Source organism: Pan troglodytes, chromosome 16 (assembly GCF_028858775.2).
Source record: "Pan troglodytes isolate AG18354 chromosome 16, NHGRI_mPanTro3-v2.0_pri, whole genome shotgun sequence".
In the NCBI taxonomy this organism is placed as follows: Eukaryota; Metazoa; Chordata; class Mammalia; order Primates; family Hominidae; genus Pan; species Pan troglodytes.
Window position 1 is genome coordinate 84,680,668 of NC_072414.2, and position 15,983 is coordinate 84,696,650.

General features: G+C 36.8%; 1 protein-coding gene across 1 annotated transcript; it reads left to right on the top strand.

Moving 5' to 3' along the window:
• Positions 1-285: 285 nt before the first annotated feature.
• LOC134808495 (serine/threonine-protein phosphatase 1 regulatory subunit 10) lies at positions 286-15,456 on the top strand. The gene is made up of 6 exons (XM_063794434.1): positions 286-868; positions 1,267-1,460; positions 3,195-3,264; positions 3,847-3,932; positions 9,384-9,452; positions 15,091-15,456. Exons 1-2 carry the CDS (start codon positions 286-288, stop codon positions 1,353-1,355), a joined length of 672 nt encoding a protein of 223 aa, XP_063650504.1. The 3' UTR covers positions 1,356-1,460; positions 3,195-3,264; positions 3,847-3,932; positions 9,384-9,452; positions 15,091-15,456.
• The last annotated feature ends 527 nt before the right edge of the window (positions 15,457-15,983 follow it).

Sequence of the window (15,983 nt, forward strand, 5' to 3'; positions counted from 1 at the left end):
CTAGCCTGGAGGGGTCCGCACTGCGGGGAGAAAAGCAACAGCTCAGCTCCAACCCCAAAGGTTCCATCACCAGCCAATCGTGGCCCAGGGCTTCTCAAGAAAACCAGAAACGCCTACGGACAGTGAATGGCACTAAGGCCAGCCTATCCGCACGAAGGAGGCGGAAGGGGTGGTGTTGAAATTAACCAATAGAATGGAAGCAGTTGTTGTTGGGAGGGAGGAAGACGCCAGCTAGCGTGCGTGAGGCCGCTCCCGGATAGGGGATGCAGGAAGCTCGTGGAGCCAATGGCCGCGGCGGGCGGGCGGCGGCGCGCGTGCGCGTTGGGCCCCGGGCCTGCGGGCGGGAGGCGGGGACGGTGGGGGAGGGGAGCGGGCTGGAGCGCGGCGGAGCTCCTGCCGCCGCCGCAGCCGCTGCCGCCGCAGCGAAGAGGCCATGTTGTGTGGTGTGTGGGGCGGGGGGAGGAGGAGGAGGGAGTAAAGCCTAGAGAGGAGACGGGAGAGAGACACCACACACACGGCACAAGATGGCCGGAGAGGCAGCAGCACCCCGAGCTGTCAGGCGTTCCGCCGCGGCCGCGAGGCCCGCCGGCCGGCGGGGAGCTACGCCCGGACGGCCAGCAGGCCCGCGGGAGTGGGGCTGCCGCGGCTGAGGCGAGGCGGGCCGCGCGCGTCGGCGTCACAGCCCGCGGCAGAGGCGCCCAGGGCGGCCGGGCCCACGACGCCGAAAGCGCCGCTGCGGTTGCCGCCTCGGAGGCTCCCCCGGGCCCCGGCGGCTGGACCCGGCGCGGGCGGGAGGCTCGGGCGGGCGGTCCGGCCCGGGACTCGGGTTTGGGCGACCAGGAGGTGCCGGTGGCCGCGCTCGGACCCGGTGAGTGGCTCCCTAGCTCCTTTTATTGTCCTTTGTCCTTGGGAGGAAAAGCAAAATGTCCTTGAGCGCGCGAGCAGGAGGGGGCGGCGGGCCGGGCCTCGCCGCTCGGCTCTTCTCGCACTGCCCCTCCGTGGTCGGGGGCCGGCTCTCGCCGGCGGGATGCGCCTCGGTGCCCTGGGCCCGAGTCGTGGGGTCCCGGGGTAGGGGGCACGCGGGGCCCCGCTGCAGAGCCCGCGGGCGGCAGGTGGGCGGGGGGCAGCCTCGTCGCCGGGACTGGATCCGCCGGGAAAGGGGCGGCGGGTGACTGCCGGCGAGAGCCCGAAGGGGATCGGGCGTGGAGAGCCCCTTTCTGTCCTGGTGAGTTATTTTGATATTTAGGGTAAAAAAATCCCTTTCAGGTTCTCCAACGGAGGAGCTTTTTAACCTCTTTCCGGTGAGGTGGGAACTCATCTTCATGATCGAATTTAAAAGAACAATGGAACCCTGACTACGTTTCAACAAAAATAAAACTTGTTTTTTTCCCTCCTATTGGGTGTTGGCTTTTAACTCTTTCAAAGCCGATTTTGAAACGGCTGCAGTGATACATGCGAAGGTACTTGCTGCTTATTAAACCTTTATGACGTTAAGGTTGTCTTTGAAAAATGCAAGTTGGAGGAGTGCTTCTGGTATTTCAGAATTACGAAGACAAGTTTACTGTGTCGTCAAGGCTGTTTAATGGAAATAGATTTGATAATTACGGTGCTAGCTGATGACGTTTGGTTAATGTAGTTTATTTTACCGAGTAATTACGCCAAGATCATTTGATCTCCTGATATTTAAATATGATTAAATACACTGTTTGGTACTTTTTAAAAAGGTCTCGAGGAGCCGTTATCTGCAACTTCTCACACCTGAATGTTAGAACGTACTTGGGTCAATTCCTAGTCTTTAAAAGTTCATAATTTAATTATTTTTAAGAATTTATATTATCACAAGCCATGATCGAAAAACTTTCACAAAAGAACATTCTGACACCAGATCTCTTCCTGAAGTTACTTTCTCGTAATGTAAATATGAATAAAGTAGGACTGCTCTCGGTAATGGGCGATGAAGAGGAGCCATATTTGTTGCATTTGTTGCATGTATAAAAATCTAGATATGCTTAAAACGGAACAGTATTTTAAAAGTACAGGTTTCATAAAATTTAGTAGAGTTCTCTGTATAGTCTCTAATCTTAGAAAAATGTTGGAAGGGTAATTTTTAAGTGTAGTGGTTTGAAGAACAAACCAGAAGCGCACAAACCTTTGTGTATTTTAGAATATATTTGTCTTCATTCTGCGGAGCTCTTGTGTTGTAAAGGTGCAGAACTACGTAAAAATAGTGTTGGGCAGACTTACATAGTACATCTGAAATCAGATACTGGTTTATTCGACCATATTTCTAAGGGCATTTTTCCAGTAAAATTGTTTTATTTTTTGAGTAGCCTTCCTATAGTGGTACATGTTACATCAGTTGCGCATATCTTGATTTTACAGAATCTGTCTTAAGTACCAATTTTGGTTTTTCAAATCAATGTTTCTGAAATTTTTGAACACTGAAAGTGGTTTTAAATGAATATTCTGAATCTAGTTCTTCAGAATCCTCTTTGAATTGTGAAATGCAAAATAATTGTTAGCAGTTTAACCTGAAAGATCTTTTTACATGATAAATGGGGGAGGAGAATGAAATGAAAATGTTGAAGACCCTGATTTGAAATTGAGTAAAGGTCTAGATACTATAAGTTTTAGAGTAGCTTTAGAGACAAAGCTAGTATCCCACTTGGTGAGATCAAGTAACTTGTGGTTTAAAATTTAAAGTAACCAGTGGCCATTTTAACTTCACTAATTTCTCTTGGAGGAGCTAATTTTTCATTGCTCATGATTGTAAAACATACTTCCGGATGGTAAGGGAGATGTTAAGATGATTTGTCTTGAAGAATGGTAAACTTTTTCTTTGTTTGTTTATTGCCTGTCATAAAAAGAGGGAAAGTAAAAAAAAAAAAAAAGGTTCATAATCTTAAATCAGTCCAAAAATTTGAATTTTCTGTATTTCTGTTTAATTCAATGCGTTAATCTTTAGCATTGGTCAATACAGCCAAAAGATGAGGAAAACAAAGACTGATAGATACTAAGATAAGAAATAACTGCAACCATAAATGTATACAGGTTATGTGTCCATGAGCCATCTCTTCAGTTTGCCCATAGATTTTTGTCTGTGGAATATTTTCTTGTTTCATCACACTGAATCGTTGGCCAAGAAATGCTTGAAAATCAAAACATTAATATCATCTTTCTTCTTTTTTTTAAAGGTGACTTAAGAGATTAAAATTAATTTGGTTGCTGATGGTTCTGAACAAATAATGAGTTCTTTTATTTGAGGTAAGAGTGGGTTAATTTTTATTGTTTTGACAAAAATTAGCTTATTAGGCTTTTGTTTTATCTTTAATAATTTACATTTCAATTAATGAATGGGTATCATTTTAAAAGTTGTGATTATGAATATGAGTGAACTATCAAATAATTTGACAAAAGCCTTTAAGCCTTTTCACTGCAGGAAAGATTAAAAGTATATACGCATAGCCATTGTAACTTAATGTACCCTTTGAATAGTTTAAAATACTGAAGGTCCTTTAAGCCTTTGTTTAATTTTGGGAACAAGAGAAGACTGATTAGATTTTGAGGAAAACCATGAACCAAAGATAGCTTTTTTTTCTGTTTAACTCTGTATATTGTGCAAACAATTTTAATCTTTTAAGTATTTAAAGAAATAAGCTTATTGGAGAATTTGAACTAGTTTGCTATTCATACTGATAGATTTTAGGGAAGAACATTTTAAAAATCAGGTTTTGAGCATAGATTTTAGTTTCTTTTTTGTAATTAAAAAGTTTAAAAACACTTATTTTTACTTGCTATTGTTTGCTTCATGATTAAGTTTAGAATCTTATTTGTTTTCACCAAAAGGTATGCCATTTTGAAGACTGAGACATTGGAGTTTTATCCTAGAGGATAAAGGAAATCTTTGGCAAAGTCAGTATTTTATATAGCAAGTAAGTAAATGTTTTTACCCAACATCTGCAATTGAATAGTTACCAACATTTAAGTAGAAAAATACCATTAAAGTTTGTTAATGAAACAAACTGTAGACTACTTATCACTGAAAGGATGAGAAAACCATCAAATTTCTTTGCCTGACATTGAAAACACTTCTATTACTATCAAGACAGTCGATGCATGTAATTTATATTGGAGCAGGAAGACATTTAGTACTTCTTAATAAAATGGTGCTTTAGGATTGTGGTTAAATCTGCAGTAAAGTCATCAAGATTATGTTTTTACAAATCTGGTATATACAGTCTTAAGCCTTTCTTTTTCTTTTTTTGATTGTACAAATCACATTTTAGGAATGGTCTCGAATTTTGCATTTGCTGATCGTAGGATTCTTAACAACATTTCAAAAACTAAATAGACACTTTCATATCTTAGGCATTTAATAGATTTAAAATACTCATTTTAATTGTTTTCATGAGTTTTCAAACAGGTCCAAAAATGTGTTGTTTCCTAGGAAATGAGAGTTAATGCATCTAAAGAGTCCTCTAATTTAATTGCTTAGTAATTGCTTTTAAAGCATAAAAGATAGAAATAATTTTCACGCGCAGTAGGTATTGGGCCCCCAGCATACCATGTATATCACACTTTAAAATCTTAAAGCTAGATACGTGAATTTAAAAGAATGTCCACTGATGTTTTTAAGGAAATACGCCTTTTTTGTAAGTTAACGTTGAATCTGAAAATTAATGTCAAGCTGTTATTAGCGATTGACTAGAGGAAATATGCGGTATAATAATGGGTATCTTGGGAAAATTTAAGAATCGCCAAATGACCAATTAAAATAAGGGCAAGTTTACCTTTTCTTCAAAATTTATGTGGAAAATAAAATACAGTCTTTCAATACTTGGTGTTGGCTTTTTCCATTGATTGAAATAGGTGGTAAGAGGAATATTTTTATTGCCTTTGCTTCAGCTTAACTTCTTTTTAATCCTTTTTTGCAGTTCGATCAAACTTGGGTGTATTACAGTGTGCAAGAGAAAACTAAATGTTTGACTTTTAACTGTAGTGTTTTAAAGATACAACATTTACAAGAATGGTTGAAACATCCCTCACTTCAAAACTTCTTTAACACAAATGCCGAGATTAGGGTTTCCTCTGTGCAATTGATGTGATATTAAGTTGGCATTCCTGTCATTGGGCACTGTTAAGGAAATTGAGAAATGGGTCTCTTATGTGAAGCATAATCTGTGTTTAAGTATAAACAGGCAATACATTTATAATGGCCTACGGAAGGTGTAATTTGATTCATAAAAAACCAGCTGGAAAGGGCTAGAAATGTTAAATCAAAGATTCACATGTACTTAGATCTTTGTTACTGCATATATTCAGTGTTTTGATACTTACTGCTTGAGCCAATCTTGTATAATGAACCTAATTGATTGGCACATGAGGGCAAATGTGAATGTAGATAACTATTATAGATAGATAATATTATATAAGATAAATATAGTGGATCATGTAGATATGATATTAAAGTACTGTATTTTATAAGGAAGGTGGATTATTATATATTTACCACTGTTTTCTGCTTAAGAACCAAAGTGATACTTACATAATTGTTTTTACCCTAGCATTTTGGGATAATATTGAGTCATAAAAATCTCCTGATCAACTTGGTGATTGAATTGGATTGCATTAGTTCTGATAGAAACTGTTTAAAAAATTACCTGACATTCTATAGAAATGAAAGGAGCCAGGCTGTGTAATCACAAGGCTTTCATGACATGACATTTATAGATTATATGAAATAGGTAATTTCAAATGTAAATTTTAAGTTTTATTTACTATTAGTCATCGTTTTTTGATTATTTAAAAATTTGTACTATGGACAACTAATTAATTTTACTTCTTATCCTCTGAGATTTGATTGTGGAGCGGCATAAGGGGGAGAAAGATAAGTTGAGGACGTCTCTTTATCTTTTGTTAATCAGAGGTGGTGATAGAGTGGAAAATATAACACGTTTCGGCATTCAGGAGACCTACCTTCCAATGTAAATAAGCCCTGCGGTCTTGATATTTTATTCCTTTTGTACCTTCATCTCATAATCTGTATGAAGACTTTAGAGTTGCAAGCTCTTAAGATCCCTATTGGCTCTCAAATTGTGGGATAAAAATAATTGTTAAGGCATGCCTAATACTCTTATACAGACTTTGTAAATTGATTTCAGAGAAGCGATTAAGGAATTGTACTGTCTTTAAACAATATTTAGAATGCTTCAGTAAAAGCATTTTAAAAAAATTTTTCTAATGATGTAGTAAATGTACCTAATATAAAGTTAAGTGGTTTTATTTAATACTTTTCACCTGACCATGATTATGTTATAAATAAGAGGATTTATAGTTTGCATGCCTGATATAATCTATTTAATTTCCTTTACAAAATTTTTGTACATGAAAGATAAATGTCTTCATTTTACCAGCTACCTCCTTCCAGATTGAATGCTTCAGTGCACTTTGATTTTCAAATTGGCTATTATTTTTTAATGTAATTAACCTTTACAATTTAAATTGAAGGATATTCTGATCCTTAGGTTATAAATATGTGACTTGATGGTTTATGTAACATTCAAGTAGCATGTTTTCTATAACAATATGATAAAAGTTTTGATACATACCTTGTATGTTGCTTGACAGATCTGTGTTTTAGAAAACATTCCTCTGCCTTTTGAAATGAAGCCATGTATTTGAAATTATTTCCCAAACAATTATATCTTAAGCGTGTGCTACATAGTAATCATAGTCATTTTAATTTAGATTATAAAGCTATATTTTAACTTTGAGGTTTGTGAATTTTCTTAGACATATTAATGACTTTATAGTTAATGGTGCTCTCAGATTTTATTTTTAAGTTAAAAATTCGCCAGGCGCGGTGGCTCACGCCTGTAATCTTAGCACTCTGGGAGGCCGAGGCAGGTGGATCACGTGAGGTCAGCAGTTTGAGACCAGCCCAGCCAACATAGTGAAACCCCCATCTCTACTAAAAATTAAAAAAAAAAAAAAAAAAATTTAGCTGGATGTGGTGGCACGCGCCTGTAGTCCCAGCTACTTGGGAGGCTGAGGCAGGAGAATCGCTTGAACCTGGGAGGCAGAGGTTGCAGTGAGCTAAGATCCACACCACTGCACTCCAGCTTGGGCAACAGAGCGAGACTTCATCTCAAAAAAAAAAAAAAAAAAAAAAAGAAAGAAAAAGTAAAAAATGGTTTTAAAAACCAAGTTTTCTAAGAAAAGCATAAATGACTAATGATAATATGACAATTGACTAAAGCTGTCCTTACTGTTTGAAAGAACAACAACCAAAATATGTATATTATACCTGTAAGTTATTAAATCTGAAACTATGATATTATGAAATAGGGTAGGTGGAAATACGAGCAAAATCATTAACTTTCATAGTCTGCCTAAGCTGAATTTTGCTCCCTTCTCCTGTCTTTCCAAGGATGGCAAAGTGATTTTAGACTTTGTCAATTTTGGTTGTTAGTAATTTTTGTGAGTGATGCATGGGGAAGAGGAGATGCTATGGTAGATTACATTAGTGTCTAATTTTGGTGATGATGCAAAGTGAGATACATTTTCTGTCTTTGGTGGTGTGAGAACCCTATCTACTGGTAGATAACTTACTTATAAGCACATTATCAGAGCAGTGTGAGGGATTTCCCTTAGACATTTCTTTTACCAAGATTCCTTAAGTCAATTCTGCCCTTCTCTTAAGGGTTTACTTGGTTTACGATTTGTCTTTCTTCACAAAACCCTCTGTTACTTATAAGGTCAGATTAAATTTGGAAGATCAGAAATATGTTGTGTTCCTTTTAAATTGCTTCATTTGTGAATTTCTTGGGAAGATAATTTAGCACCTACTCTTAGAGCAATTTTGAAGCAGATCTTTGCTATATTTCTTGATTATGATCTGTCCGAATGACTAAAGGAATTTAGATTTGGGAAGATAAACAGGGACTTGCTCTATAATTTGAAAATTAGTCCTAAAGAAGCATTTGGGTAGCATAGTTTTAACTAAAATCCTAAACTTCATTGCCTTCTAAAAACCTTAAATTGCTACATTTTGTTTTTGTTTTTGTTTTTGTTTTTGGAGATTGAGTCTTGCTCTGTTGCCCAGGCTGCTGGAGTGCAGTGGTGTGATCTCAACTCACTGCCACCTCCGCCTCCCGTTTTTAAGTGATTATCCTGCCTTAGCCTCCTGAGTAGCTGGGATTACAGGCGTGCACCACCACACTTGGCTGAGTTTTGTATTTTTAGTAGAGCTGGGGTTTCACCATGTTGGTCAGGGTGGTCTCGAACTCCTGACTTCAGGTGACCCACCCAGCTTGGACTCCCAAAAGTATTGGAATTACAGGTGTGAGCCACTGCGCCCTGCCTATTTTCATATTGAACTTTTAAATAAGTTTTCTTTATGGTGGTGGGATGATTATTGTAATCATACTTGGGAACAGAAGTGATGAAAAAGGTATGTTACTTGAGATATGGGAAACGCTATTTTCCATGTTTAGTTATGAGGTATTTAAGTCTAACTAGTGGAAAGTATGGATACATTTTATTTATTCTTTGAGACGGAGTCTCTCTCTGTTGCTCAGGCTAGAGTGCAGTGATGCGATCTCAGCTCACTGCAACTTCTGCCTCCCGGGTTCAAGCAATTTCTGGCTAATTTTTGTATTTTTAGTAGAGACGGGGTTTGACCATGTTGGCCAGGCTGGCCTCAAACACCTGACCTCAAGTGATCTGCCTGCCTCTACCTCCCCAAGTGCTGGGATTATAGGTGTAAGCCACCGGGCCTGGCCGGATACATTTTTATTATCAAGTATATATTTTAGGAATGATTAGTGTTGGTTTAGTTGAATAGATTGGTACAATTAGTAGTAATCTGAAATGATGCCTATGGTTTCCTAACATTTTGTCTTAGTGTTGATTAAAGACATAATAATGTGAAATAATATGGTAATACTAAGGAATGAGAAAGTGGCCTTACAGGTGGGCAATGTAAACTTTCCTGTAGAAGGATTGAAAGTAAATCGATGTAAGACTAGAAAGTGAAACAATTCTGTACTGTAAGAGCAATGTTGGCTGTGTTAAATAACTGGTTCCCAAACATCAGACCCACCTGGGGAGCCCAAATATTTACCTACATTTTTGGAGTTCTTAGGGGCTGAAACTTACGCTTGTGATTTTGCAGTAACCTATTCTAGAGAGGAGCCAAATTTGTGATACTCAAGAGCTTGTATGATTTCTGCTTGGACTGTATTGTTAATACATACATACATCTTTTGGTCTATTGGCAAATGACCCTTGCAAGATGTTGACATTTTGGGTATAAATCATGGTGCTTAATAATCTGTTTACATTTTTTATGTATAAAATTAAATTCTTTTTGTCCTCTGCAGAAATATGAACCTCAAACTGAATCCTCTAAAGGCCCCATACAATGAAGTAGACATTGGTGGAAGCATTTAGTAAGTATTATTCAATTTACATGTTTAATCTGTTTAGAAATTTTAAATACTACTTTGGAAATTTTGAAAATTCGAGTCAGAATTGTAAAGAGGGATTTAGTGAAACTCAACAAAGTACAAGAAAAAACATGGAAATTTTGCTTATTAATTTACTCCAATCTATTATTTTCTGCTTTCTTCACTTAGGCAAGTTAAAATGCAAACAAACCCACATTTGAACATACCTCTAACACTATTATAAACATGGATGTTGATAAATGGTTCCTCTTTGTTTTTGTAAATAAAGTTTTATTGCAGCACAGCTATGCGCTTTCATTTAGTTATTGTTTGCAGCTGCTTTCTCAGTATATAGCAGCAGCAAGCAGAGGAGTTCTATTGAATGGCCTACAAAGCCTAAAATATTTCCTGTCTCATCTGTAGGGAAAGTTTATCCTAGGTCCTACAGCTTTTCCTTTTGTCAGCATTGCCTTAATCTGTATAGAACTCAGAAGCCCTTCGGTTCTCTTTTGGTAATAGAACATAATTTTTAATGATTTCCAATATTGTAATTACTTTTAATTAATTAATTTTGAAGTTAAACTTGAAAGCCCAACAAAAAGTTCTTTATCCTGATTGTCCCTGAAGTTATGTTTTGATGTTAGAAGACATGGTTAGCAACTCTGAAATAGTTCTTCTAACAGCCTGAAAAATAGTTGGAAAGAGTTGATGGGAAGGTTGTATAAATGAATTTTGGTGAATTCTCAACATGATTTATTTATTTTTATTTTATTTTTCGAGACAGAGTTCCACTGTCACCCATGCTGGAGTGCAGTGTCATGATCTTGACTCATCGCAACCTCTGCCTGTGGGGCTCAAGCGATTCTCCTGCTTCAGCCTCCAGTGTAGCTGGGATTACAGTCACGCACCACCATTCCCAGCTAATTTTTGTATTTTTAGTAGAGATGGGGTTTCCCCATGTTGGCCAGGCTGGTCTCGAACTCCTGACCTCAGGTGATCCACACGCCTCGGCCTCCCAAAGTGCTAGGATTACAGGTGTGAGCCACCGCACCTGGCCAACATGATTTATTATTGACAACCTTTTTGGTAATTATATATTAGCTACTTCATAAAAATAATTTTTTTGAATCATATTTGGGAATCTAGATTTTAGATGATAATTTTTGCCTATGGCTACTTTAGCTTGCATTGTGTAAATGACTGCTAGGGCCTGCGAAATAGATTTTATTTTTGGAGGGGGATTTCTTTTTCAATACAGGATGATGAAAGAGATGAAAACTTTTCTAATATAGTACAATAATTGGCTGTGGTCATTTTAAAGGGATCAGTTGCGTAGCATATAGTAGATGCTCAATAAATACTTAGTGTATCAATATGGCTTCTGTTAAACATTGTTTATCAGCTAGTGTTTTGGATTTAATTTAAAAACAGTGACATTGACTATTAAAACATGTTTTAATGAATTAAATATAAAATTGTAGGTATGCCTGAAAGCCAGATTTTTGACCAAGTAAAAATTAAAAGTGACAAGACTTCATTTTTTCTCTGCAATTCTCAATCTCTTAGTTTGCATATATAGTCAACTTTTAAACCAATGAGGACGGTACCGGAATATTTGATTTGATTGTAAACCTTAAATAAGATGACTCCTTTTCTTAGTTGTCACAATTGACATAAATTTTATAGTTAGTTTTTATGCCCATAAGACCCAGACTTGTTAATATATATTCTACTGAAGATTCAAGGTATCTTGGTAATAAGACAACATATGTGAATTTACTTCTCAGGGCTTTCTTTTTTTTTTTTTTTTTTTTTCCTGAGACGGAGTTTCACTCTTGTTGCACAGGATGGAGTGTGGTGGCGCGATCTCAGCTCACTGCAACCCCTGCCTCCCGGGTTCAAGTGATTCTCCTGCCTCAGCCTCCCGAGTAGCTGGGATTACAGGCATGTGCCACCACGCCCAGCTAATTTTTGTATTTTTAGTAGAGATGGGGTTTCACCATGTTGACCAGGTTGGTTTTGAACTCCTGACCTCAGGTGATCTGCTGGCCTTGGCCTCCCTAAGTGATGGGATTACAGGTGTGAGCCACCGCACCCAGCCTCTCAGGGCTTTCTTGCATAAATATTTCCACATTTAAAGACAGTAGACGAAGATTGAAATCATCATAAGCACCAAGAATGTACATGATGAGAAGGATGAATTTTTGCTCTAGGTAATTTTACACCTGTTTGGACCATCATTGACTTTGAAATAAGTGTTTTAAGTTTTAAAATAATTTGTTGCATTAATAATAGTAGCTTTATGATAGCCATCCATTAAGACAATTAGGAATCACTAATTTCTTTTTCCTTATACTACTCTCTGCCCCTGCCCCCCGCCCCATTTTTCTTTGCTATTAAAAATGGGAAAAGTTGCTGGGAAGTAGAGGAAAGGAGATGGTTTATTTTAGGAGAGCCCTTGTAAACTCAATCCAGATGGTGAATCACTTACCTGTGTATCCACCAACAATGTATTTTATCATGTCCCAGTGTTTTTGGAACAAGTTTACTAAAGTAGAATTTAAAAAGAATACCAGGCCAGGTGCAACGGCTCAGGCCTGTAGTCCCAGCACTTTGGGGAGGCTGAGGGCAGGTGCATCACAAGGTCAGGAGTTCGAGACCAGCCTGGCCCACATAGTGAAACCCCGTCTCTACTAAAATTACAAAAATTAGCCAGGCATGGTGATATGCGCCTACAGTCCCAGCTACTCGGGAGGCTGAGGCAGGAGAATCGCTTGACCTGGGAGGTGCAGGTTGTGGTGAGCCGAGATTGCGCCACTGCACTCCAGCCTGGGGAACAGAGAGAGACTCCGTCTCAAAAAAAAAAAAAAAAAAAAAAAACCTTAGTTGGGTGCAGAGGCATGTACTTGTGTTCTCAGCTACTGGGAAAGCTGAGGTGGGAGGATCTCTTCCACCCAGGAGTTTGAAACCAGCCTGGGCAACGTAGTGAGACCTCCATCTTAAAAAATAATTAAAAATACAATGAAGAGAATACCTCCATGTTCAACTTTATGTTCTGGATGTATGATAATGTGGGAATTTTAAGGGGTAGTAGTTACTCATTGAAGCTTTGTTGCCATTTAAGTTTTTACCTTTGCTGTGGGAATGGTACTCTTAGAACATGCACATTATTTTAAAAAGGAAGTATAAACTAGTGAATATCAAAGGGGAAAAATTTTGTTAACCATTTATATTATGAGCTTGAAGGTTATATGTGAAATACAGAAAAGATCTAGGTTTGTCTGATGATGGAATTCTAGATCAAAACATCTCTTCCATGGCTGCAGTAATTCACAAGTTACTGGAAAGGAACATGTAGAGGGTTTTGATATCTAAACCCTACCCAGTTTTCTGTAGGATCTTGATTTTATTTTAATGCAAGACTGCTGACCCCACGATCCTGTATGTTCTTCAGAGATACTCTTACTGATGATGTATAAATGAACTTTGATTCAGTAAGGTCGGTTTGTAGGTCTCAAAGTACTTTGGTTATTGTGGTACATCAGAATGATAGCTAGTATTTACTGAGATCTTTCTATATGTCAGGTAATAAGAATCCTATAAAAGTATTCTTTCTACAGCCACAGGAGGTAGGTACTATTTTTATTTTACAGATGAAGAACTGTGGATTTTGTTTCTAAGAAAATTTCCAGGCTCACAGAACTAAGCCTAATTTCTTTTTATTTTTTAGCAAATACAGTTTTTATAAGAATTTGAATTCTATGAAAATAAATGGATTACTCCTAAATCTCTGATGCCTCAGTGAACACTTTTTCCTTATTAACAAAATTCTCACTTTTGGCTTTGGATTGGCTTTGCAGGAGTGCAGATTGATCATAGCTTTTTTCATGTCCTAAGAGTTGTCAGAGTTTTCTCTTGTAGCATTTTTTCTTTACTTTTTTTTTCTTTTTTACTATCTTTAAATATATGACTGTAAAAGTATGATAAATATGCTGTTTTCTAATCTCTGCTGTTGTCACATAAACTAATATATTTTGAGTAATTTTGAAATGATATTAATGTCATTAGATTTTCTTTGGATTTTTTGAAAAAAATAATGGTTTTAGAAGGAAATCTGGATAAATTTTATCTCTGTCCTGTGTCAGAAAAATATAAAACTTGAGTTTTTTAAATTAAGGTACTAAGATGAATAAATTGCATCTATAGATATTGAAATATGACTGTAATTTGATAATGCATTTTCATTCTGTGTCATTGTTCATCATAATAGTATTTACATCACCAACTTCATTTAGAGCTTGAATCTTGTAACAATAGAGATTGAAAATAAATTGGTTTATAATTAACTCTGACAGAGAATGATGTTTTTACTTTTATACTTCTCTATAGAAGTACATGTCCCTTAATTTTAAGGACTGAACAAGTCAGATGGAAGATTTTTACTGAGATCAGGAATGAATTGAGTAATTTAGTTTTCTTTTTAAAGCTGGGGAGAAATGAGCAAAATCAAGGAGAAATATCTTGCTTTTGATATTTATTACTGATGCTGTGACACTCCCTTTAATCAATGTTTTTTAATATGGGTGGCAGTATCTCAGTTAACCAAATAGTTAAGTAAGTAGATTTTTGTATTGTATATATTAAACAGTATCCTAATTGTTGCCAAGGAGACAAGGAATTACCTAATGGGCAAAAATGCCCTTATATTTATTTACCTCAAATTCAGTCACACTTGACTGTATCTCCACAAATTCAGATGGAGAGCTGGAAAATTTATAGAGAAGACCAGGGTTTAAATCTTGTTTTTTCAAATTATGTTTGGTCATGATGAATCTGAATCATTTATTTAATGATAAAATCATCTGACTTCTCACTTCTCACTTCTCCAACTTCAGTTAAAATTATTTAAGTAATGGATTTGTTTTTCTATGAGAGACATTTGGTATTTTGGTAATGAAAGTGTATTATTTTAGTTGCATATAATTTGAAAACAGCATTTTATGGCAAATCTATCAAGCCAGGCAGATACTTTGCATTTTTGATCTTTTTTTTTTTTTTGTGGCTACATCTTTTCTGTATTCTCAGATATGTCGTTAAAGATGGTGCCACCTATAGTGGCCATTTTCGTTATCTAAACAAAACCAACATCTGTTGGATTGAAAAACTATGCTATGATCGACTGCTTTATGTGTGTATTTTTTTTTTTTTTAAATCCCTTAAGATTCTTTTCTATAATTAGTTTTCTTTGAAGAAGCTTGGAAAGTTTTCTGCATTGAGATTTAGAATCCACAGTGTTTCTGTAATTTAGCTTTCCAGGAATTTTGAATTTTAAGTTTTGTTTTTACTTTTTATGTACACAGTATAATGATGTTAGTGTTAAATATTAAAAATCTGACTCTTCACTGGGACTTTTTTATAGATACAAATGTATCTGGTAGTACAAGGACTTTGTTACTTTGGCGTGCAGTCTTATCAAGGAGTTGTGTGTGTGTTTTGCATACAACTTTACAATTTCATAGTTGAAAGCTGTTACAAAATGAAAGTTTTGTGTATGGTAGGATATCTTCAAGGTGGGTGGATGTTTTCTGTTTAAAAGATTAAGATTCCAACAGCGTTTTTTTCTTTTAATTTTTTCATCAAGCACCCAGTCAGCTTGAAGAGTTTCAAATGGACCCTACCACTGAGAAATCAAGATGGCAGTCTACTATGGGGAATTGAGGAAAATGGATTAATACAAGAGTCCTGTGATAATATACAACCAAGACAGGGTTCTTTTAACATGGATTCCATGCAGTGAATGAAGACATAGGTTTCTTACCCAACACAAATGGACAGTGGATTTGACTTTCTAAAGACTTTTTTTTGTGGACATTTTGACATTTGGAGAAGAAAGATGGCACACTAACCCAGATAATAGTTTTTATGCCTGGAATTTTTTGCAGTTTGATTTGTATGCGTATGACCTCTTGAAATGTTAATTTTTAATAAAATTTGTAACACTTAAAAATTTCTCAGTTTGGGTTTTTTTTTTTTAAGTGGAAGTTTAATTAAAATGTTTAGTTTTATTTTAGTAATACTTTGGCCTTTGTAGTTGCCGAGTGGTAAAGTGTACTGAATATGAATAAAGCTGGTAAACTGGAAATGGTGTAATCGAAAACATTTTACTTGGTTTATGAAGATTTACGTTTTTCACAAAGTTGTGCTCTTAGATGGTCATTTGGTTTAAATACTGTTTTGTTTGTGCTTTCATGAAACACCTTTCAAAACAACTCAATGGGTAATAATAGAATCTGATTTTAATCTGCCACAAGATTTTAATGAACTTGAAACAAACTGCTTGTTGCTCCAAAATTCAGGATGAGTGATACACATATACTTCTGAATTATTTTGTGTTGACTGAAATGGTTTCTTAAGCTTTTTAATACTATAAATACATCTTGCTATAGAATATTCATCTGAATATTTAAATTAATGTCTCCTATTGTCTTACTATTAGAGGAAGAAGTGTTGGATTTATGGGTTAGGGTCCTTGG